Raw genomic sequence first — 24,469 nt, 5'->3', positions numbered from 1 at the left:
GTTATATCAAACACCCAAATGGCCCGGGCCCTGCTAATTACAGACCGCCCTACTGTCCCCGGCCTGGTATGGGAAGAGGTCGGGGCTGGGAAAGACGAGATGGATGCTTTATTTGTGGGCAAGAAGGACATTGGAATAGAAATTGTCCCTCCCGTCAGCACGAAAAAAGGAGGAGGAGGAAGAGGAGGGGGGCAAGGGGGGAGAGGACGGGGATCTTACACTAACTTCTCCCAGAACAACCCCTTTGGCCAACCGTCCCCCGATTCGTGTTGACTACGCAGGGACCCTCCCCGGATGACGAACCGATGATATTGTTAAAAATTCGGAATGAGTGGCAACCATTCTTGATAGATACGGGAGCCTTCATGTCTTCTGTACAATCAAAGCTTAAACTCCCTGCCTCTACTGAAACACAGGAACTTTCAGGATTCCTGGGACAAATCTCGACATTCCCGGTGTCAGAACCGGTTAAAATGGGTTACCAGGAAGAATCGGTGGAAAATCGATTTGTTATCACAACCAATCTGGACTGTAACTTGATGGCTAGAGACCTCCTCTGCAAATTCCAGTTGCATTTGGAGTGTGGAGATGATGGGATTATTGTAAAACAGGGACCCTTAAGCGGCAGTATTATACCACTAGAACCCCTCAGTGGTGGTCTCAGGGTGCCTGCGGCAGGTCCAATCACGTGACCCTAGCATACGATCCCAGTGGAAAGAATCAGGACCTGCAGAACTTTTATCAGGATCACGAAGGGGAAGTGAAGGAAATTCTATTAAGGGCTAGAGTGACTGGACCGGAAGGGAAGGCAGATTTTGTGGAAATGGACAGCCCCCAACGGTGGCACCACATATTACTCGTGAAGTATTACCTCCCCACCACGCTAAAGATTTGGGAGTTATGGTGCGCCAGGCTATAGACGAGGCTGACCCTACCAGCCGGGATGTGCAAATTGTAAAACATGGCCGAACAGTCCAATTCCACGGGGACCCCGAGAAGGTCTTAACGACTCTGCAGCATCATACTGGCTCTGACATACCTGACTATGTGGATCCTCATGTGTGGGCAGAGGACCCCTCCCAAGTGGGTTATCACAGGCAATACCGAGTATCCACCGAGCTTTGGAGGCTAGCCGAGTCGAACCAATTTGCCAGTTTCCAGTCCCTAGCACGGCTAAACAAATGCGACAGTGTTTGGGGATGATCAATTACTGCAGATCCTGGATCCCTAATGTTGCCCTGATGACTAAGCACCTCACCCCGTATACAAATAAGTAAGGCAGCTTTGAAATAGAAACCGTAGACGTCCAAGCCTTTAAGGAACTAAAGACAGCCCTGCTGCAAGCTCCGGCTTTGGGCCGGCCCCTCTATGACCGGCCCTTTCAACTGTATTGTACAATTCTGAAAGACTGTGCTACCGTTGTCTTAACGCCTCTCACTCCGTAGCTGCCCTCCTAGGCCAACTGCAGACTCAACACCTTACCATGGCCAGGCAAAGCAGATATGAGATCTACTTACTAAACAATCCTAAGCTGACCTTTCGGCACTGTGCTGCAATTAATCCGGCCTGTTTTCTTACTGAGCCACCCAAAGATGAGGAAGAACCCAGTCATGATTGTTTATCTTTAATTCAAGAGGCCACATCAGTCAGGGAAGATGTTGACGGAAGTTCTTCTATTAATCCAGAAGGTACACGAATCTCAGGATACGCCATAGTAAACCAGGAGAATCAGGTCTTGGAATCTGCCGCTTTTGAAACCGCCTATTCTGCCCAACAAGCTGAACTATTCGCCCTCACCCGAGCCTGTATCTTGGCCAAAGATCTCAAAGTCAATATCTATACCGACTCTAGGTATGCCTTTGGGGTGGCCCATGATTTCGGACAATTATGGAAAAATAGGGGATTCCTAACCTCACAGGGGAATGAGATATCCCATAAACAGCTAGTATCTGATTTGTTGCAAGCCCTCATGTTCCCCAAACGCATTGCCATTGTCAAATGTACTGCCCACACTACCAGAAATTCTCTGGTTGATATAGGGAATCGTTGTGCTGACCAAGAGGCTAAACAGGCCTCTCGTGACCAACAGATGGTAGTGCCCAAAATGATGAGTCAGACTAAAAAAATCCTGCGAAGGATAAGTTAGCCTCGGAAAAACCAATGCCAACCATCCAAGATGTTATAAAAGCACAGGAGGACGCTCCTGAAAAAGATAAACTGTTGTGGAAATATTATGGATGTACTTATGACAATGTTTCTAAACTCTGGACCACTCCCGCAGAACAGACTTGCATGTCTGACGAGTTGGCTCTATGGGTTATTGAATGTATGCATTTTGCTACTCATTGTGGAGCAAGGACCACGAGTGACACACTTTTGGCTACTTGGTGGCACCCTAAACTCCAGGCGCTCACCCAGAACATCAGTAGTTGTTGCCTGGTTTGCCAGCAACATAATCCAGGGAAGGGAGTCCCCTGTGATTGGGGTAAAACGCCCCTACCCGAAGGTCCCTTTGAGACATTTCAGTTGGACTACATTGAGTTGCAAAAAGTTCAGTGTTACAAATATGTGTTAGTAATAGTAGATGTGTTTAGCAGATGGATTGAAGCCTACCCTACCCTGGACAATAAGGCTCAAACTGTTGTTAAGGTGTTAATGAGGGAAATTGTTCCGAGATCTCAGCTCGACTGATGACCACCTATGTTCTTTCTCTGACTCAGGCTCTGCGACTAGCTCACAACCAGGTTCAAGATGCTCACCCAGACCTCCCAGTTTTACCCGAATTGTCCCTCGTGGCACCAGGGAAGTATGGATTCGGAAGGGATTAGAGCCACAATGGGAGGGGCCTTTTCAGGTGTTACTCACTACCCCCACTGCAGCCAAGGTTGAGGGGAGGGGTGCCTGGGTTCACTTGCACCACTGCAAGCTCACCACCCTCTAACGAACCTATTTTACTGGTTATTCTAACTCCTGTTTCTGTTCCAGACTTCCTCTTCTCCATAGCTGAACAAGGCCGTTGGCATCCCAATTGGAACGTGGACCAGTTTGAACTTTTACCCGTAGTGATAGACAGCCAGCTACACCGACGGTGACCTGAGAAGAGAGACGGGAAAACTGAACTCTTTTAATCAGCAAAATAATTGGACTATTTATCTGAATCCTGAGCCATAAGATTAAACTGTCTGTATGCCACAGTCTGTATAATAGTGTTGATATATGACAGTTTCGGCGCATGGGAGGGGAGACAGAGACGAGAGCTCCATGTAAACACCTTTTTGTACATGTCTTATGTTTATGCGCAAAATGGGAACTTTTCTAGATGTTGGGTGTGTTCACATTCCCTATACATTCCCTATACATTCCAAAGGGGGAGTTCCTCTAACCCTAACTGATGGATTCAGAGCAAAACTATCACGAGAGGAGGGGGGCCAATACAATACTGCTGAAGCTCTGGAGGGCATCACAGCTGAAATGGTAGCAATAAGGACCGTAGCATTACAAAACCGAATGGCCCTCAATTACCTGTTAGCTGAGAAAGGGGGAACGTGTGCCCTGATAGGATCTGAATGTTGCACTTACATTCCTGATAGTTCAGAAAACAACCAATCTTGCTGATCACATAAGAAGGAAGGTGAAGAAGTTATCCACACCAGCAGAAGGATCTAGCTGGTTTGATTGGCTATCAGATGGATCTTGGAGATCCTATCTAATTGTGGGTTGCCTTAACCTTTGTTGTAAAGTAATGATGGCAAGGTTAGCAAACCCTCTTGTGGTCAAGGGCTCCCGAGTTATGATTCAACGAACTAAAGAACTACTTGACACTAACAACAATATGATTCAGGAAATAGAGTGTGAACGGATGAATGCGATACTCCTAGAATGATCCTATGTGTTATCATGGAATGATAAAAGGGGGGAATGTGAATGTTTAAAAATGTATAGAGACATTGAAGTTGAGAACGTGGGAATTGTATAGGGACAGTATAAGCTAACAAAGAATTCATGGAGGAATAGCCATGACATCTCAGACTCGAGACTGCGAAATGTTACAACACTAACACATATTGAAACAAAACCCACAGCTTGCAGAAAAACCTCAAGGTCTTATTAAATCATGTTATTAACCTGAAACATTGACAGAAGGTCTTTGTTTAAAATCGGACCATGCTTGGGTCGGCTTATGAGTGGACAAAAGGAAGGAGGGATCAAAAGAGATGGGCTGAGCTGGGATGTCACTCTGGCCCTATCTTGTTATCTTTTGCCGAAAATGTATAACCATCGTCCCTTTACAATGTAACGTCACTTTTTCTGTAGGAAGTGAGTGCGTTCGAACAGACTTGCATTCCTTCTGTCTGATAAAGTCCCCGATCGGGATTTGCTTTTTAAATAAAAGCTTGCTTTGTTTAAAGCACAAACGGTATTCATTTCAGTAATTTTGCTGAACCAGATTGAGGTAAAAGAATCCAGGAATCAACAAATGCAGAGATAGGATTGTACGGGAGTAAAACAATGTAAAAAGTAAGCTTTGAAGAGCGTCCTTAACAGACTGTACATCATGCCAAACAACTTGTTAAAGGACCAGAAAACGAGCACCATCCTGATCATGCCTACACCTTCCCTGCAATAGTCCTCGACAGCCAATAAAAGGAAACAGCCAGCACTAAGTGGAATTCACACAGAATAGCAATGCAGGAAATAGCAATGTGGACACAATGTGCTGGATTTTGTGTGGCCTGATATATATTGAAACAGTAAAGAAAACCCATTTAGGGGCATTGCTCAGATTGTATACTGCCACAAAAGGACTTCCTCGCACAAAGCATCGGCAATTTTTTTCAAATTCAACTTTACCCTATTTAAAACCGTAGGAAGAAAGAGAAAAATTTCACCTTTTGACATTAAGAAATGCTCGGAAAGTTTGCCTGTAATAATAGTATTTTTTTTATTAAACTATTCCAGTAAGAGACTGTTTTTTGGGTCCAACCTCTTACTTCCACTTCAGAATATCTCCAGAAAATATTAGTCTGCCAGCTATTGTGTGAAGGAATAGAGGGATGGTTATTTTAGCAAAGCACTCAAGGGTTAATGAATGAAAAGCCTGTCTATTGAGGATCGATGTGGTGTGCGAAGAGGGAGGGACAAATCAGACACTGCCCACTATCTCCCCGTGCTTATTTATTGAGGCTCCAAGGCCTGCAATGGGACACTTCCAAACAGCTGCAACCTATTTCACGCAAATGCTAAGCAGGGAGCCTGAATCCAGTTGCGCAACACAACAGCTAAAACCTGGTAATAGCTGCATTCTTGCAGCAGATGTGAAAATGGTCAGTGTCTACAAGCAGGAAACTGAAACCCTTCCTCATAGTTGGGGGGAGTGGGGGCAGAAGAAAATGAGTTTGAAAATGGGTAATCTCAAACGATGCATTGTGCAAGTGACTACACGCCCCAAAAGTACCATAATAGTTCCTTACATGCTACTTTACAGAAACTGCATTATGGGCTGCATTATGGGCTGGTAACAGTATGCAAGCTCCAGCTGTGCTAGCCTTTAACCTCATGAGGGCCTTTCACAGTTGCCAAAGTGCAGATGGTTCCGATTACGAACCAACTCGTGAAAGTTTTGGAGCTGAAGAAATTAATGTTCTAATTCCAACAGGAAGAACCGTGTAATTATCCCCCTGTGCAGGCGCTGAGTCACGCTACCATATGGTTTCTAGGGCTCTGGCAGCCCTTCGGTACCGAGTCTAAGCTGTGAGCTTCAACAGCGAGCGTCGGCAGTCTATTTATTCATGACGAGCCCCCTGCCAAACCCAACCTCTCACATCCATATGCATTTTTCTGCAGGGATCGCTGGAGAGTGATCAGGAGCAGGAGGCCTTCCCTGGGCTAGGGATGCTGAGGCCATTTGTAGCATTCTGGTCAACTAGTGCAACTCAGTTCAGGCCATGGATCAAACGTGGCACTTTCCTACACATCTTGGTGGCCTCTACTCTGTACCTTGACACACTAGTACTGCCAAGTTCAAAGCCCGTGACATGGATGAAGCAAGGGCCCAAATATACATAAGCAGCAATCCATGGTGCAGCTTGCTGGGTATAGAAATGACCCTCATCACTGGACAAATAATAGAACATTTCAAAGAATGTCAGGATTCTCACAGCAAACAGCAATAATTCAGGTTTCGAAATGGACCATGCATTTAAAAAAAATTATTATTATTCATTCACTGGATGTGAACATCGCTGGCAAGGCCAACATTATTGCTTATCCCCAAGTGCCACGTTGGGATGGTGGTGGTGAGCCACTATTTCAGAGGGCAGTTAAGAGTCAACAACATTGCTGTGGGTCTGAGGTCACATACAGGCCAGACCAGGTAAGGATAACAGATTACCTTCCCTAAAGGACATTAGGGAACCAGATGGGTTTTTAACGACAATCTGATAATTTCATGGTCACCATTACTGACACTACATTTTTTTTTTAATTCTAGATTTATTTAATTAACTGAATTTAAATTCCCCAGCTGCTGTTGTGGGATTTGAACTCATGTCCCCGGATCATTAGTCCAGTCCATCCAGTAACATAACCACTGTGCTACCATACTCCTGTAACCAGAGGGCAGCTACAATGACTCGACTCTCAAAATGGAAGCAATTGTCTTACCTGCAGGGCATCCTTCAAAGCATAGGCAGCATCGGACAGGACTTGCTCCACCTGTTTCCTGTGCTTTTCCTGTTGCTCCATGAGCGTCCTCTGATTCTCCAACTGAGATTGCTTTGCCTCCAGCTCCTTCTGAAGGCAGGTTATTTCATTCCTGAAGATTATGTGAGGGGAGATTATAGCAAGTGATCTTTGAACGTAACTACTCAGGCACAAGTTTCAGTAATCCCCATTTCCTGTGGTCACCACGGCCCAATCCTCCTCCAATCACTAGACTCCAGCACTCCCCTAACCAAGGGAGCTTAACTCTCTCCCACTGGGTCCCTGAAAGGCACAGAAATCCATTACCATGTTTTAGAGTCACTGTTTCTGCTTGCTCACACTCGTAGGAACATACCCCACTTAACTGTGTCCAGGGAGCTTAGGCTCAGATTGGATGGGCAAAATTTAGGGACCCCCCATGTGAGTGCTGGCGTTAAAGCAACTAATACAGCAGAGCTTACTAGCGCAGAGCACTGGTCAACTTCCTGCAGCCAGTCCAGATAGGACCATCCTAGCCGTTGGGCCACTGGCTTGCAAGATTATCTGAAGCCAAATGCCAACATTTCCAGTTCCCAGTGACAAGTCGACAGCTCCAGGTCCTATTTATAAACCAGGCTGACTGGTCAATCAACAACAGTGCCCTGGAATATTGCAGATCTGACGAGCTCAGTATATTGGAGTACGGAGTCAGCTACAGGGGGTTGACTTGGATCCAAACTTGTACAGCCAACGGAGACATTGTTGGTGCCACACCTCAACTCCCCATTCCACAGCAGTCATTTCTTGGTCATGAGACAATTGACAAACACAGGTTTGAACCCTTGTTGAGCATAAAATGCATGGGTTTAAGCAGCCAACAGGTCCTAGGAGTTCATCAAAAGTGGCAAGGTGAACAGCACAACACAGCGTAAAATGTGTGAATGCATTGCCACCATTCTCCTAACCATGACACTTACCATAATCACATCAGGCTGTCGTTTCACCTATTGGACGTGCAGAATTTCTGCAGCCACTGCTTACCTGTCTGCAGTCCAATCCTGGTAGGTACTGAGCGCTGCACATACGAGTTCATGTGTTCATACCTGGCCTCCAGCAGCTGCAGTCCCAAGTCTCAATAGTTTCCTCATCTGGCTCAGCATGGCGGAAGAACCTATGTAGGGCAGCCTGTGACATGCTACCGAATTTGACGTTTTACATGTCCAAGTCAGGTGCTGCATACTAAGCTCACTGGGCACCAATTGCTTAAACCAAGTCGTCATGTGAGGGGCTTTAGCAAAGAAATATGCCTGCTGATTACCTGTCTCTCCCTCCAGGGTCGTCATCATTATCATCATCATCATAGGCAGTCCCTCGGAATCGAGGAAGACTTAGGTGGCTGAACAGTCCAATACGAGAACCATAGTCCCTGTCACAGGTGGGACAGACAGTCGTTGAGGGAAAGGGTGGGTGGGACTGGTTTGCCGCACGCTCTTTCGGCTGGCTGCGCTTGATTTCTGCATGCTCTCGGCGATGAGACTCGAGGTGCTCCGCGCCCTCCCGAATGCACTTCCTCCACTTAGGGCAGTTTTTGGCCAGGGTCTCCCAGGTGTCGGTGGAGATGTTGCACTTTATCAGGGAGGCTTTCAGGGCGTCCTTGTAACGATTCTTCTGCCCATCTTTGGCTCGCTTGCTGTGAAGGAGTTCCGAGTAGAGCGTATGCTTTGGGAGCCTCGTGTCTGGCATGCGAACGATGTGGCCTGCCCAGCACTGACCACATTCCCTCCAGGGTACTCAGTGGCAGGAAGCTCTACCTCCCTCCAACAGTTTCCTTTTTTTGCCACAAATTTACCTCCGGATTGGTCTTAGATCTGAAGGAACTCCTGCATACTTAGGAGTTCGCAATCATGAAAGATAAGTGGTTGAGCCCAAGTCTTAGACATCATAAGCTTAACTGGGACTTTGTTGTCATTGAATAAAGACAAGAGACACCAAAGTGCCCTTTGCCCACAAAGGACTCTGTCCAGGCTGAAGGTGACATCCACAAGGACCCCCAGATACTGAGATGGATCAACAATTGGGGCAGCTGGCATTCAATATCTTGGAGATACCATCTCAAGGCATGCAATGCCATAATATCACATCTGGAGGCACCAACCACCATATATGTAATTCTATTCCCACTGGCTAGCCCATAAATCAAGATGGAGAATAAGAAATACTAGATTCCCAGGTGAATCAGCCAACAACACAATATCACGAGGCGGGGCACCATAATTCTTCCATAACGCTTGGAACAGACACTCTGAGGCCATCTCTTACGATCCCATCTAATATACTCTGCCACCCTCCAAATCATCCAACCCAAGTGCCATGACTACCTGAAGAACCACCTTATTTTGGCAAAGGTTATTCATAGTTTTGGGGCTTCTGTAGAAAAAAAGCACAACTGTGCTCTGGAACACTGATAATATTTGTTCCTATTCACCAGGCTTACCCCCCACACTATAGGGCCTTATCCCCAACCCACCACTCATTAATACAACACTCCACACTCACCAGGGTGTTCAGTTACTTCCCATTAAAAAAGATTGATAATCCAAAAATCTTCAGAAAGAAAAGGATCAACATGATGCAACTGACATGAACGTGGATCCATTGTTCTTGGTGAGACGCCACCTTCTTAGGTGTCATAGAAGCCTTCAGGTAAGTGAAGCGACCGGGTCTGGAGGCAACAAACCGATGGGGGGTTGGAGAGCAGGCAGCGTTTAGCATTCTATGAATGTGAGTTCGGGAGGTGCATGCTTAAAAACTTACCTTGTTGGTTACCACCTAATAGGTGGTTCCTTCAAGGACCGCCTTTAAGATCATGTGTAGACTTAGGGCAGGGTAAATCAACCTCGCAGTGGGGGCCTCCAATAGCCATTAAGCCATTTATTTGCATATGCAATGGGTATAATAGCTGTTTTGGACATGGTCACTGTACTTTGATTTTTTGGCCTTTACCAATATGGCGGGCACGCACATCCAGCTCATAATGAGCGTGCGCTTCCTGCCTGCCATATTGGAGGCTAAGAAGGCCATTTAATGCCGAATTTCTAGGTTATTATGTTTTCCATTGTCTCATGCTAATATCTAAAGACTTTACAAGTCATTCTACTGCTTGTGTGTGTGTGTGTGTGTGTGTGTGTGTGTGTGTGTGTTTCCCCTCCCCTTACTCTTTGTTCTGTTCCTTTTTTAGTGCTGTTCACCTGTAATTTCTTCCAGTTCTGATGAAGAGTCTACACCTGAAATGTTAACTGTGCTCCCAACAGATGCTGAAAGATCTGCTGAGCGCTTTCAGCCATTTCTATTTTAGATTTCTAGCATCTGCAGCTTTTGATTTATATAATGAAATAATTTTATGTCCAAAAACAGCAGCGATTGTTCACTAATGAGGTTGTCACGAACAGAAATCAGAGAGTCGGGATAAATGGGTCATTTTCCGGTTGGCAAACAGTGACTAGTGGGGTGCCGCAGCGATCGGTGCTAGGTCCTCAACTCTTTACAATCTATATTAATGATTTGGATGAAAGGACCGAGTATAATGTAGCCAAGTTTGCTTATGATACAAAGATGGGTGGGAAAGCAAACTGTGAGGAGGACACAAAAAATCTGCAGAGGGATATAGACAGGCTAAGTGAGTGGGCAAAAATCTGGCAGATGAGAGTATAATGTGGGAAAATGTGAGGTTATCCACTTTGACAGTAAAAATAGAAAAGCAAATTACAATGTAAATGGAGAAAAATTGTACAGAGGGACCTGGGGGGGTCCTTGTGCATGAAACACAAAAAGTTAGTATGCAGGTACAGCAAGTAATCAGGAAGGCAAATGGAATATTGGCCTTTATTTCAAGGGAGATGGAGTATAAAAGCAGAGAAGTCCTGCTACAACTGTACAGGGTATTGGCAAGGACACACCTAGAGTACAGTTTTGGTCTCTGTATTTAAGAAAGAATATACTTGCATTAGAGGCTGTTCAGAGAAGGTTCACTAGGTTGATTCTGGAGTTGAGGGGGTTGACTTATGAAGATAGGTTGGGCCTATACACATTGGAGTTCAGAAGAATGAGAGGTGATCTTATCAAAACATACAAGATAATGAGGGGGCTCGACAAGGTGGATGCAGAAAGGATATTTTCACTCAGAGGAAACTAAAACTAGGGGACATAGTCTCAGAATAAGGGGCTGCCTATTTAAAACTGAGATGAGGAGAAATTTTTTCTCTCACAGGGTTGTAAATCTATGGAATTCTCTGCCCCAGAGAGCTGTGGATGCTGGGTCTTTGAATATATTTAAGACGGAGATAAGACAGATCTTTGTGCGATAAGGGTTATGGGGAGCGGGCAGGAAAGTGGAACTGAGTCCATGATCAGATCAGCCATGATCTTATTGAATGGCGGAGTAGGCTCGATGCACCGAATGGCCTAATCCTGCTCCTATTTCTTATATTCTTATGTTCACCTTTGGAGTGAAGGGGAGTTGGAAGGTCCGGTATATCCCCACCACAGTACTCCAGGCTTCAGTGTTCTGTGCCAATGGTGCCAGCAAACACAGGGCATTTCTGTGAACTCTCAAACTTTTGCTCCCCATCTCTACTGAAGGCAGGGACTAATATTGGGATGCAGTTCCACACTCATCTAAGTTGGAAAGTCCATGTGTGGACCTTTAGCTAGGACAGGGTTGGGCTCTGCTCTTATACTCCTCGGCTGTAGAATGGAACTTTTCGTGAGGTATGGAGAGTGCCTGATGTCTGTGGAACCACATTCCAGCATCAGTCAGTGCCATGAAGGGAGGGAGAAAATTGAAAGTGGCAAGTATTGAGACAGATTTTCAACAGATCAGTCGGAACTATTAACAGAAGGGTAGGGATGTTTAAAATAAGCCTGTAAGCAGGTGTAGACTTCACAATAAGCCTTTTTGTTCTGCTGGAAGGTTTAACAAAACAACGTTGCCACTTTGGAAGATGTCAAGGCCTTAGAGGAGGTGGAGAGAGGATTTACTAGAATGGTACCAGGGATGCGGGACTTCAGTTACGTGGCGGCCCAAGTCAGCAGTCTTTCTGGGAGAAATATGCAGAAGACTCCATGGAAGGTTAGCAGTGAACCATTACATAAAGTTATGGTCGGGGACCTTGCCGCAGATCCAATTTGTTTTTTTCTCTGTTCTGAGGAGAAACACTAAAGTTTGTATTGGCTTTAAATCTATTTTATCTTGTATTTGCTACTGTTTACATATATATTTAAACACCGTTTCTAAATCGCTGATATTCTTTAGCCATGCTTTAATAGAGTGTTTATTCTACAACTGTCCAAAATCAAGGAAGTTACGTGAAGTCACATGGTATATCCCTCACGTTTCTATTTAACTTCTGGGCTCATTACAATCAACTGGATATTGGGCAGGTAAAGGCACACTACAGTTTGTAGGGAGCAAGGGCTTGCTTATGGAAGTGATCTTTGGGGCTAAACCAAAGAAAAATATCTAAGGGAACAGGCTAAAAAAACATAACGGGGGCTAATCCTGGTGAGACTCCCTTCTATCAAATATTAAAATCTCTCAAAGCTCAGTAGGCAAAAGCCCATGTGGACACAGTGTTGGACTGCACGTACCTTAGAGATTCATTCTGTCCTTCGAGTTTTGTGATTGCCAACTCAAGTTGCGGGACAGCCTTCTCTCTCTGCACAGAATCTTCCAGTGATATCCGCTGCTGTTTGCATTTCGCAGTCAACATTTCGATAACCTGAAATGCAACAAACAATTTCCTCCAGTTGGATGGCAAAAGAACCAGAGGCGACATGAGGGGGGGAAAAATTACGCAGCGAGTGGTTAGGATTTGGAGTGCACTGCTCGATAGGGTGGTGGATACAGATTCAATAGTAGCCTTCAGAAGGGAATTGGATAAATACTTGGATGGAGAAAAAATTGCAGGGAAATGGAGAAAGAACAGGGAAGTGGGACTAACTGGATTGTTCTTTGAAAGAGCTGGTACAGACTCGATGGGCCAAATGCCCTCCTTCTGTGCTGCACTATTCTATGATTCTAGGATGCAGGGAGGAAACTTGTGCAATGATTAGACCATTACAAATGAGAAATAGACCTTTCTCACAGACTCTGACTAAATGTATCCCATATTTGTAAAACTCGAGCTCGATCAAAATTCAAAGATTCCCCTCTGTATGAATAAACCCGAAGGAAGGATCATTTTGGACTCACTTAAAATGAACTATGGGATTTTAAAGGATGCGTGGGTCTGCAAGGGAAAAGGACTGCAAAAACCAGGGGAACATTAGTGTCATGTATCTTACATTATTATACATAACTGTATCCTAACATGCTACACATGACTGTAATAAGATATGACCTGTAACCACCAGTATACCTTACCACTAGGGGTGCACTTGCAAGAGACAGGTATATAAGGACAGGTCTCGGGCAAGTGCAGCATTCCAGAGCTGTGAAATAAAGGTGCAGGTCCAGTGACCTTGACTTCACTACATGCCTCGCGTGAATCAGTACTGAGGGGACAGGACTTTACAGTGGCGACGAGTTACGGGATTACAGAATCCACAGAATGGCGAACAACGGATCAGATGAAAAGTACAATGCGGAAGACAATTGGGAGGACTTTATAGAAAGGCTCCAGCAAAGCTTTGTAACCAAAGACTGGTTAGGCGACGATAAGGCAGACAAGAGAAGAGACCATCTCTTGACCAGCTGTGGCTCAAAAACATACGCCTTAATGAAGGATCTGTTGGCACTCGAGAAACCAGCAAGCAAGTTGTCTGAAGAATTGAGCACACTGGAAAGAGACCACCTGAAGCCAGCGAGCAGCCTACACATGGCCACACACAGGTTCTACAAGAACAGACGCTGTGTGGGCCAGAGCATACCCGACTTCGTGGCGGAACTTCGGAGGTTGGCTAGTTTATGTGAGTTCTCCGATGAACTGAGGAGACAAATGCTGAGAGACTTTTTCATTGAAGGAATAGGCCACGCAGGCATATTCCGAAAGCTCAGAGACCAAGAACCTGACCTTAGAGGCAGCAGCACTGGTTGCACAGACATTCTTGGTAGGGGAAGAAGAAACGAGGTTGATTTACAATGCAGGTACGACAACTAACGAAATATCGGAACAAGAAGTTTACAGCACTAAACAAGCTGCTACCCCCACACACAGACAAACCGGGAGAACAGGCTCTCGACAGCAGGCAGAAGCCATCAAGGGCCACAAGAATGGCCGTTCACACCTCATCAACCCACAATGCGAGCAATCAACTACAAACTGAGAGAAGCTCAAGAGAGATCAGCCAGACACAGCTCATTCTTTGGGAACACTTTGAACAATGGAACAGGTCTATGCTGGAGGTGTGGGGGTGGGCACTCGTCAAGGGGATGTCGATTTCAGCAGGCTGTTTGCAGAAATTGTGAATATACAGGGCATTTGGCCCGCATGTGCAAAAAAACGGCAGCTCGGCTGGTATACGAATCGGATGGGTCGGAAAGCGGACCAGAAGATGGTGGGGACAGTACCCGGGACACCGATGTACAGCGCGTCAACACGATCAATGGCCGCTGCTCCTACAACAGGACGCCTCCAATAATGACGAGGGTCCTACTCAATGGGATATCTGTCAACATGGAGCTGGATACGGGAGCGAGTCAATCTCTCATGGGCGCTCAACAATTTGAACAACTGTGGCCGCATAAAAGAGACAGACCAAAACTCACAAGGGTCGACACTAAACTAAGAACCTATACCAAAGAAATCGTACCAGTCCTCGGCAGCGCCATGCTCTCTGTCACACACAAAGGGACAGTGACCCTGTGGATTGTCCCCGGAGACCCCCCAGCACTGCTGGGGAGAAGCTGGCTGGCAAAACTAAACTGGAAATGGGATGATGTCCATGCCATGTCATTAGAAGAACGGACCTCCTGCTCAACAGTTATAAAGCGATTTGAACATCTCGTTCAGCCAGGTGTGGGCACTTTCAAAGGGGCCAAAGTCAAAAGCTACATCACACAGGATGCTAGACCGGTCCATCACAAGGCCAGAGCTGTACCCTATGTGATGAGGGAAAAGATTGAACACGAACTAGACAGGTTTCTGCGGGAAGGCATTATATCACCTGTGGAATTTAGCGACTGGGCAAGTCCCATCGTCCCAGTCATGAAGCCTGATGGATCCGTACGAATCTGTGGGGACTACAAATCTACCACAAACAGAGTCTCCCTACAAGACCAGTACCCGCTGCCCAGAGTGGAGGACTTATTTGCAACATTGGCTGGAGGTAAACTTTTCTCAAAATTAGACCTCACATCTGCATATATGATGCAAGAATTGACCGAGGAATCCAAGCTACTCACCACCATCAACACCCATCGAGGCCTTTTCATGTACAATCGATGCCCATTCGGCATCAGGTCGGCAGCTGCCATATTCCAGCACAACATGGAGAGTCTGCTTAAGTCCATCCCGGGGACGGTTGTATTTCAAGACGACATACTTATCACGGGCAGGGACACCGACTCCCATCTCCGTAATTTGGAGGAAGTACTAAAGCGGTTGGATCGGGTAGGCCTACGATTCAAGAAATCCAAGTGCCTGTTTCTCGCACCCGAGGTTGAATTTTTGGGCAGAAGGATTGCCGCTGATGGAATCCGCCCAACATAGTCCAAAACAGAAGCAATTCGCCTGGCACCCAGGCCCCGGAATGTCTCAGAACTGCGCGTCTTTCTCGGGCTACTCAATTACTTTGGGAACCTAATGCAGAACTTAAGCATGCTGCTGGAGCCTCTCCACGTGCTACTCAGGAAGGGGTGCGATTGGCTTTGGGGGGACGCCCAGGAACGCGCCTTCAATAAGGTACGCAACCTTCTGTGTTCCAACAGTGTTTTGACTTTCTTTGACCCAGGTAAAAAGCTAGTTCTCACATGCGATGTGTCAGCGTATGGGGTCGGGTGCGTTTTGCAACATGTCAATAGTGCGGGCAAATTACAACCCATAGCTTATGCCTCCAGGTCACTTTCGCGGGCGGAGCGCGGGGTACAGAATGGTAGAGAAAGAGGCGCTCGCGTGCGTGTACGGTGTCAAAAAGATGCACCAATACCTATTCGGGGCCAAGTTCGTGTTAGAAACCGACCACAAGCCCCTCCTATCCGAGAGCAAGGCAATAAACGCCAACGCCTCGGCGCAAATTCAACGGTGGGCACTCATGCTGGCGTCCTACAACTACACAATAAGGCACAGACCAGGCACAGACAACTATGCCGACGCGCTCAGCAGGCTACCCCTGACGACCACGGAAGGGTCTGACGAACAGGACTTAGAGATAGTCATGGCAATCAATGCCTTTGAGTCCACAGATTCGCCCATGACGGCTCGCCAAATCAGAGCCTGGACGGCCAGCAACCCCACGTTATCCTTAGTCAAAAAATGTGTCCTAACCGGTGACTGGGCAGAGGCTCGCGATGCCTGCCCCGAGGAATTAAAACCCATTCACAGGCGCATTCATGAGCTATCACTACAAGCAGACTGCCTGATGTGGGGCAGCTGAGTAGTCATGCCTCTGCAAGGCAGAGAGGCATTTGTCCGGGAACTCCACCGCGAGCACCCGGGGATCGTTCTCATGAAGGCCATAGCCAGATCCCACGTCTGGTGGCCTGGTATTGACGCGGACTTGGAGCTCTGCGTCCGAAGGTGCACCATTTGTGCCCAACTCAGCAATGCCCCCAGGGAGGCTCCACTGAGCCCCTGGCCCTGGCCTACCAAACCATGGTTGCGGGTGCACGTAGACTATGCGGGCCCATTCATGGGCAAAATGTTCCTCGTAGTTGTAGATGCATTTTCAAAGTGGATTTTAAACTCGAGCACAACCTCCACCACTGTGGAGAGCCTCGCAACCATGTTTGCAACGCACGGAGTCCCTGACTGAGAATGTATATAGCAAGGCAGCGAACGTGTTTAACACACGGAGTCCCTGACATATTGGTCAGTGACAATGGTCCGTGCTTCACCAGCGCAGAATTCCAAGACTTTATAATTGACCATGGCATAAATCACGTCAAGACGGCACCATTCAAGCAGGCCTCCAACGGCCGGGCGGAGAGAGCAGTGCAAATCATTAAACAAGGCATGCTGCAGGGTCGCCTGTCACGACTGCTGCTGGCATACAGATCTCGTCCGCATTCACTGACTGGGATCCCCCCCCGTGCAACTGTTGATGAAAAGGACTTTAAAAACAAGGCTCCCATTAATCCTCCCAGACATGCACAAAATCGTTGAGGCAAAGTGCCGTAAGCTGACTGAGTACCACGACAGAAATTCGAGGGGGAGATGGAATGAGCTAGGGGACAAAGTGTTTGTACTAAACTATGGCAGGGTCCCAAATGGCTTGCAGGGACAGTAACGGGCAAGGAAGGAAACAAGCTACTGGTAGTACAAATGGACAATGGCAAAACCTGCCGGAAGCATGTCGACCAAGTCAAAAGCAGATTTACCAACAACACTGCGGAACCAGAGGCAGACTACAATGTGGAACTCGCATCACACTTGGTGGACAGACAGAGGGAACAACCTGAGGAAAGGGCAATCCCAACAGACAGCCCAGGCGAGATACCAGCAACCACACCCAAAGAAAAACAGACACCAAGGCAAACAACTGAACCACAACTCAGACGCTCCACGCGAGAGCATAGACCACCTGAGAGATTGAACCTAGACCTTGGGGGAGGGTGATATCATGTATCTTACATTATTATATATAACTGTATCCTAACATGCTATACATGACTGTAATAAGATATGACCTGTAACCACCAGCATACCTTACCACCAGGGGTGCACTTGCAAGAGACAGGTATGTAAGGACAGGTCTCAGGCAAGTGCAGCATTCCAGAGCTGTGAAATAACGGTGCAGGTCCAGAGTGACCTTGACTTCACTACATGCCTCGCGTGAATCTGTACTGAGGGGACAGGACTTCACAATTAGCCTCTGAAAAAAACCAGTTTTGGGGTATTGGAGCTGTCTGGAATATTCAAGCTAAAACAAATTATCTGAAGAATTATGTAAACTACAAAATTCTGCTCCCCAGGAGACATTAAGATAGCAACAATTGATCCAGAGATAGCCCGCCATAGCTCCAAGCATGAAACCCATCCAGTGCATGCATAATGTTAATCACCCAACTGGCCTGCATGGAAAACCCAGGCCTAGGCAGACAACGTAAACACCGAATATAATTCGTACAATCACGATTCGAATTCAACCGATCGACACATCCTAAAACAAGTTACCGTTAACGAGCCCGCCAAAATCCAACAAAGAATTACCATGCCCGCCAAAATTAAGACAAAGATTCAGGTTTGATTTGGTGCGCAGATTAGCAAGGCTCTCAAGGTATAATTGAGGCCCTGTTTTACAGTGAAGTAGCCACATTTGCTCCTATACCAGCTTTGTATGCTTCAGACCTGGCAGACTTCAAGATCAGCACACCAGTTTGCGTTAATCTGGTTTCTTCAGAACATCGACCACGACAGCATCGCAAACAACCAGGACATCAAACATGGCGCGGCAGCAACCACCAAGATATTACCAGCAACCAAATTGGTAATATTGAGCCACCGCGACCAACGATTTTCAAACCGACGTCAACTCGCCGAAAACCCGAAGATTCACAAGCTGTTTCCACTCTACAAGCTATCCTGAGCTATCAATGGGTAAAACATTACCTAAAAGAACCTTAAAATCTACTCCTACCAGAAGAAAGTGGGTACTCACCCCATAAATCCAATACTCGCCCTACCGCATTAGCGGACACCACCCAAGTGAAGACTACGCAGTGAGAAGTCTTCCACGACGTTCGGGGTACGGCAAGCAGAACCTACAGAGTCCAGCGAACCCCGAAATCGCAAACCCACCGCTAACTGTGAATAAGAGGATTGGTGAGCATTATCCTTGTTGCCCTAGAGTTTAACCGAGTCAGATTTAGGTATTGGGAGGTGGGAGGTGTATTATCTTCTGTAACCCCTTTTGTATGTGTAAGGAAGTGTTCCTTATTCTAGAGATTGTAAGTTTTGACATTGTATTTTCTTTCCAAAATAAAATTAAAGTTTCTTGCACCAAAACCAGTTGTCTGCTGCGCTTTGTCACATCCCCAAATAAATCCAAAGTCTAGAACCCAGGGAGTGGGAGCGGTTCGAACTGCTCAGGTGGTCAAAAGTGAACCTGACCCCCGAGACCACCCCCTACATATTCAACCTTATAGACTGGAGGTGGGGAAGAGGCAGCCAATTGGCATTTTGTAGGATGCAAGTGGCTCTTCTGTAACTTTCAAAAAGCATTTGATAAAGTACCACATAATAAACTTGATAGCAAAATTGAACCCCATGGAATTAAAGGGACAGTGGCAGCGTGCATACAAATTGGCTAAAGGAAAGAAAGCAAAGAGGAGTGGTGAATGGATATTTTTCAGACTGGAGGGAAGTATACATGATATCCCCTAGGACCACTGCTGTTTTTGATATATATTAATGACCTGGACTTGAGTATACTGGTCATAATTCCAAAGTCTGCACTTGACACGAAACTCGGAATAGGAGTAACCAGTGAGGAGAACTGGAGCAGATGTCAGGAGGACATAAACAGACTGGGGAAATGGGCAGACATATGGCAGATGAAAATTATTGCATAGAAGTGTGAAGTTATGCATTTTGGAAGGATGAAGAGAGGCAATATAAACTAAATGCTACAATTCTAAAGGGTATGCAGGAACAGAGAGACCTGGGAGTTTGCGTACAGAATCTTTGAAAGTGGCAGAACAAGTTGCTAAGAATGTTCAAAAAGCATATGGAGTCCTTGGCTATGTAAACAGAGGCATCGAGTACAAAAGCAAAGAAGTTATGTTAAACCTTTATAAATCATTTGTTAGGCCTCAGCTGGAGTATTGTGTCCAATTCTGGGCATCACACTTTAGGAAAGATGTCAAGACCTTGGAGAGGGTGCAGGAGAGATTCCCACTCGCCTCTGAGTCAGAAGGTTGTGGGTTCAAATCCCACTCCAGTTGCAGTGCTGAGGGAATGCTGCACTGTCGGAGGTGCTATCTTTCGGATGAGATGTTAAACCGAGGCCCCATCTGGCCTCTCAGGTGGACGTAAAAGGTCTCATGGCCACTATTTCGAAGAAGAGCGGGGGAGTTATCCCTGGTATTCTGGCTAATATTTATCCTTCAATAACTAAATCAGATTATCTGGTCATTATCACATTACTGTTTGTGGGAGCTTGCTGTGTGCAAATTGACTGCCGTGTTTCCTACATTATAACAGTGACTATACTCCAAAAGTACTTAATTAGCTGTAAAGCACTTTGAGACGTCCGGTGGTCGTGAAAGGTATAATGTAAATAAAGTATAGGAGCAGGGAGGTCTTACTGCAGTTGTACAGGGCCTTGGTGAGGCCTCAACTGGAATATTGTGTTCAGTTTTGGTCTCCTAATCTGAGGAAGGACATTCTTGCTATTGAGGGAGTGCAGCGAAAGTTCACCAGACTGATTCCCGGGATGGCGGGACTGATAAATGAGAAGAGACTGGATCGACTGGGCCTGTATTCACTGGAGTTTAGAAGAATGAGAGGGGATCTCATAGAAACTTACAAGATTCTGACGGGACTGGACAGGTTAGATGCGGGAAGAATGTTCCCGATGATGGGGAAGTCCAGAACCAGGGGACACAGTCTTAGGATAAGGGGTAGGCCATTTAGGACTGAGATGAGGAGAAACTTCTTCACTCAGAGAGTTGTTAACCTGTGGAATTCCCTGCCGCAGAGAGTTGTTGATGCCAGTTCATTGGATATATTCAAGAGGGAGTTAAATATGGCCCTTACGGCTAAAGGGATCAAGGGGTATGGAGAGAAAGCAGGAAAGGGGTACTGAGGGAATGATCAGCCATGATCTTTTTGAATGGTGATGCAGACTCGAAGGGCTGAATGGCCTACTCCTGTACCTATTTTCTATGTTTCTAAGTCTTTCTTTCTTTTACTAGCAATGAAGGACTTCAGTTGCTTGGAGAGACTAGAAAAGCTGGGACGGTTCTCCTTAGACCAGAGAAGGTTAAGGGGAGATTTAATAGAGATGTTCAAAATCATGAAGGGGTTTAAGAGAGTAAATAAGGAGAAACTGTTTCTAGTGGCTGAAGAGTCAGTAACCAGAGGACACTGATTTAAGGTAAGTGGCAAAAGAGCCAGAGCTGAGGAGGAGAATTGTTTTTGTGCAGCGGGTTATTCTGATCTGGAGTGCATCACCTGAAAGTGTAATATATGTAAACTTGTATATACTCTGTACAGCCATCAGAGGGCTCATCCACTGGAGTCCCAAGGGATCCCATAATCCCTTGGGAGCACAGGTATTTAAGGAGGCCTCACAGGTTGGAGAGGCACTCTGGAGACCTGCAATAAAAGACTACGGTCACAATTTACTTTGAGCTCGCAGTATTCAGTTTGACTCTTTCTTCATACATAACAGAAAGTATGGTGGAAGCGGATTCAATCGTGACTTTCAAAAGGGAATTGGATAAATACTTGAATATGGAATATAAAAGCTACAACTGTCCAGGGCATCGGTGAGACCACACCTAGAATACTGCATACAGTTTTGGTCTCCTTATTTAAGGAAGGACGTACTTGCATTGGAGACAGTTCAGAGAAGGTTTATGAGGGTGATTCCTGAGATAAAGGGGTTGACTTATGAAGAAAGGTTGAGCAAGTTGGACCTATATTCATTGGAGTTTAGAAGAATGAGAGGTGATCTTATATAAGATACTGAGGGGGCTCAACAAGGTAGATGCAGAGAGGATGTTTCCACTACTGAGGGAATCTAGAACTAAGGGGCATAGTTTAAGAATAAGGGGTCGTCCATTAAGAACTGCGATGAGGAGGAATTTCTTCTCTCAGAGGGTCGTGAATCTGTGGAATTCTCTGCCCCAGAGAGCTGTGGCGGCTGGGTCATTGAATATATTTAAGGTGAAGATAGACAGATTTTTGAACGATAAGGGAGTGAAGGGTTATGGGAAGCGGGCAGGGAAGTCGAGCTGAGCCCAAGATCAGATCAGGGGGCCAAATGGCCTATTCCTGCTCCTATTTCTTATGTTGAAGGGGAAAAAATTGCAGGGCCACGGGGAAAAAGCAGGGGAGTGAGACTAACTGAACAACTTTCAAAAAGCTGGCACAAGCACAATATGCCGAATGACCACCTTCTGTGCTGTAAGATACTATCATTTCCCTCTCCTCCTTTAAGAACCTCCTTAAAAGCCACCTCTTTGACCAAGCGCCTGTTCAGCCAGCCGAATATCTCCTTTTTTGGCTCACATCACTATGAAACACTTTAAAGGTGCTGTAGAAATACACAAAGTTGTGCTGGCAGGCTAACCCTCTCCCTCCCCCCCTCCACTCACTGGAATACTTCCTCCCAGAGAAATATCATACCTTCAGGTTGCTGAGATTCTTTTTGGCCAGCTCCATCTGAGATTCCTCCAAGATGACAATGCTTCGCCACTGCTTCTTTGTTTCCAATTTCAGCTCTTCATTTTCCTTAATTATTTTCATGCTTTTGTCCGACATCTTGCCCAGCTGATTGGTGATGGTTATATTTTCACGAATAGCCCTTTTTGTCGTCTCTGCCACCTGCCTTTTCGAGATGAGACGGAACTCTGCAGCCACAGCGTTCACTCGGGAAACCATTTCCTTCTTTAGCCTATGGGAATAATGTCGTGAGCAACGGTTACAGATTCGACACCTGCTTTGTGCTGAATTAGCCGATGTTCTTTTTCCCAGGTGGTTAAATGACTCCAATTGGGATCAGTGCCCATGGGCGAGGGAAGGGAAAAGCCAACCAAGCTTCTCGCTTCCTGATCACTGTCCAGTTTCCAGCCTGCAAACAGGAGGGATGACAGTGCTTGTGGAACCATACCTCAACGAGAGTCAAGGGCCGAGAAATTGGATCGCACGGCAGCAGTTTTACAGGCGTAAAATGGCCGCCTAAGGGTCCAATATGGTGGGCGGTGGGCGCGTGGTCATTCCGTGCCGGAAGCGTGCCACCCACCATTTTGGTTAGGGCTCCTCCATAGGTGTCCGGGGCGCACCCGAACCTGGCACATGCACATAAGGGGAACAATACCCATTTGAAGCCTCCTTTGCAAATTGTGACCGCGACTGACCGCCGCATGCTGTGGTGAATTCAGGCACTCAGCGGTCCTTAAAGGGACTGGGGGCGGGTGCAGCATTGCAATGGGATCGCTCCCCAATTCGGCCACGATCCAGTTTCCAGGCCAGTGCTTTTAAGACAGCAGTAGAAAACACAAGAGAAAATTGTGGGAAAAAAGTGGAGTATCCAGGAAATGCACAAGTACTTTATTTTTTTGTTTGGCTCAAACTGTGGGATGTCAATTGTGGGAACTGGAACTTTCATTTCCATTTCCGGCAACCGGTCTTAGCATCACGTACTATCAGATCAGCTACAGCATGGATTTATACAAGCAAAAGCTCCCCAGTGCACCAACCTGACACCACACCAGCTATCCTTGTGAGCTTCACAGTGTATTGCCAAATTATGAGCGATAGGAGGAGTGCTGCAATTCACCTCAGCATCACTGGGCTGGGGAGGGAGGAAAACATTAGTCAGGGTTCTCACTCCTAACCCCTGGTGGTAGGCGTTTGCGTGTAGAGGTCAGGTGAGGACACGATCCGATTTAATTCTGATGTCCCACAGTCAAGTAGCTTATTACCATTCATTGGCTGTGCTCCTAAATGCAAAATGTCAACTTGGTAAGATTAGTGGAGGATTGCTGATACCCATGGAATAGGACCCCAACAAAACTCAACACCTTCAGGACAGGAAGGGCTGAGCTAGAAAACAAAACGGAAGACAAAAATGAAAGATCTTACCTATCTTTATCTACCACTGCTCTCCTCTCCAAGTTGTAAATAATGTCACCGTGCTCTTGCTGCTGATTCTTTAACTTTTCTTCTAGGGCAGCAAACTTCGCCATCAAATCATCCTTCTGAATTCGAAACTCCTCAAGTGCATCCAGCTTCCCAGCTATAAAACAAGAGTGGGACAGGATAGCAACCTTCCTAATAAAATTCCATCACAAGTAGGATCGTGGCACAGTGTACTTCTGCCTTAACAGAATTTGACATGGACTTGTAGGAAGCAGTTGCAGTTTCCTTCCCCGTTATTCTTGGTGAGCATCACGGCTTAGCACGTGCCATCAAGTGGATGCTCTGGGTAAAGACAAGGACTTCCCTTTCGGGAAGGAGATTACAACATTGATGACTCCCATCTGCTCTTACACACCTACATCCAACTCATTTGCACAATTGCTGGAGTAGTTTGCTTGCCTGATTGTGGGGCTGTAACCTCCTCCAGCCCCATCACCCCCTGCTCCCTCCCAGAGATTTCTGCGCTCCTCTAATTCTGCCCTCTTGAGCATCCCTGATTAAATCGCTCAACCATTGGTGGCCGTGCCTTCTGTTGCCTAGGCCCCAAGCTCTGGAACTCCCTGCCTAAACCTCTTCATCTCGCTTTCCTCCTTTAAGACACTCCTTAAAACATACCTCTTTGACCAAGCTTTTGGTCACCTGCACTAATTTCCAATTATGTGGCTCAGTGTCAATTTTTAAATCTCAAAGTACTCCTGTGAAGCACCTTGGGATGTTTCACTATGTTAAAGATGCTATATAAATAAAAGTTGTTGTCGTTGCCT

The 24,469-nt window shown here is 46.3% G+C and overlaps 1 protein-coding gene across 1 annotated transcript in view; it reads right to left on the bottom strand.

Annotated features, from left to right (window-relative positions):
- cfap157 (cilia and flagella associated protein 157) overlaps nt 1–24,469 on the bottom strand; it is a 57,936-nt gene that overhangs the window by 20,054 nt on the left and 13,413 nt on the right. Inside the window, exons 3-6 of the mRNA XM_070863763.1 lie at nt 23,649–23,802; nt 22,191–22,458; nt 12,328–12,458; nt 6,664–6,814 (exon numbers count right to left, since the gene is read on the bottom strand). Of these exons, the coding sequence (XP_070719864.1) occupies nt 6,664–6,814; nt 12,328–12,458; nt 22,191–22,458; nt 23,649–23,802 (704 nt within the window). The remainder of the gene's footprint in view (nt 1–6,663; nt 6,815–12,327; nt 12,459–22,190; nt 22,459–23,648; nt 23,803–24,469) is intronic.

The sequence above is a fragment of the Pristiophorus japonicus genome, chromosome 20 (genome assembly GCF_044704955.1).
Source record: "Pristiophorus japonicus isolate sPriJap1 chromosome 20, sPriJap1.hap1, whole genome shotgun sequence".
Taxonomy (NCBI): domain Eukaryota; kingdom Metazoa; phylum Chordata; class Chondrichthyes; family Pristiophoridae; genus Pristiophorus; species Pristiophorus japonicus.
The sequence above is the reverse complement of the archived record's forward strand: the minus strand, read 5'-3'. Positions and strand labels throughout refer to the sequence as shown.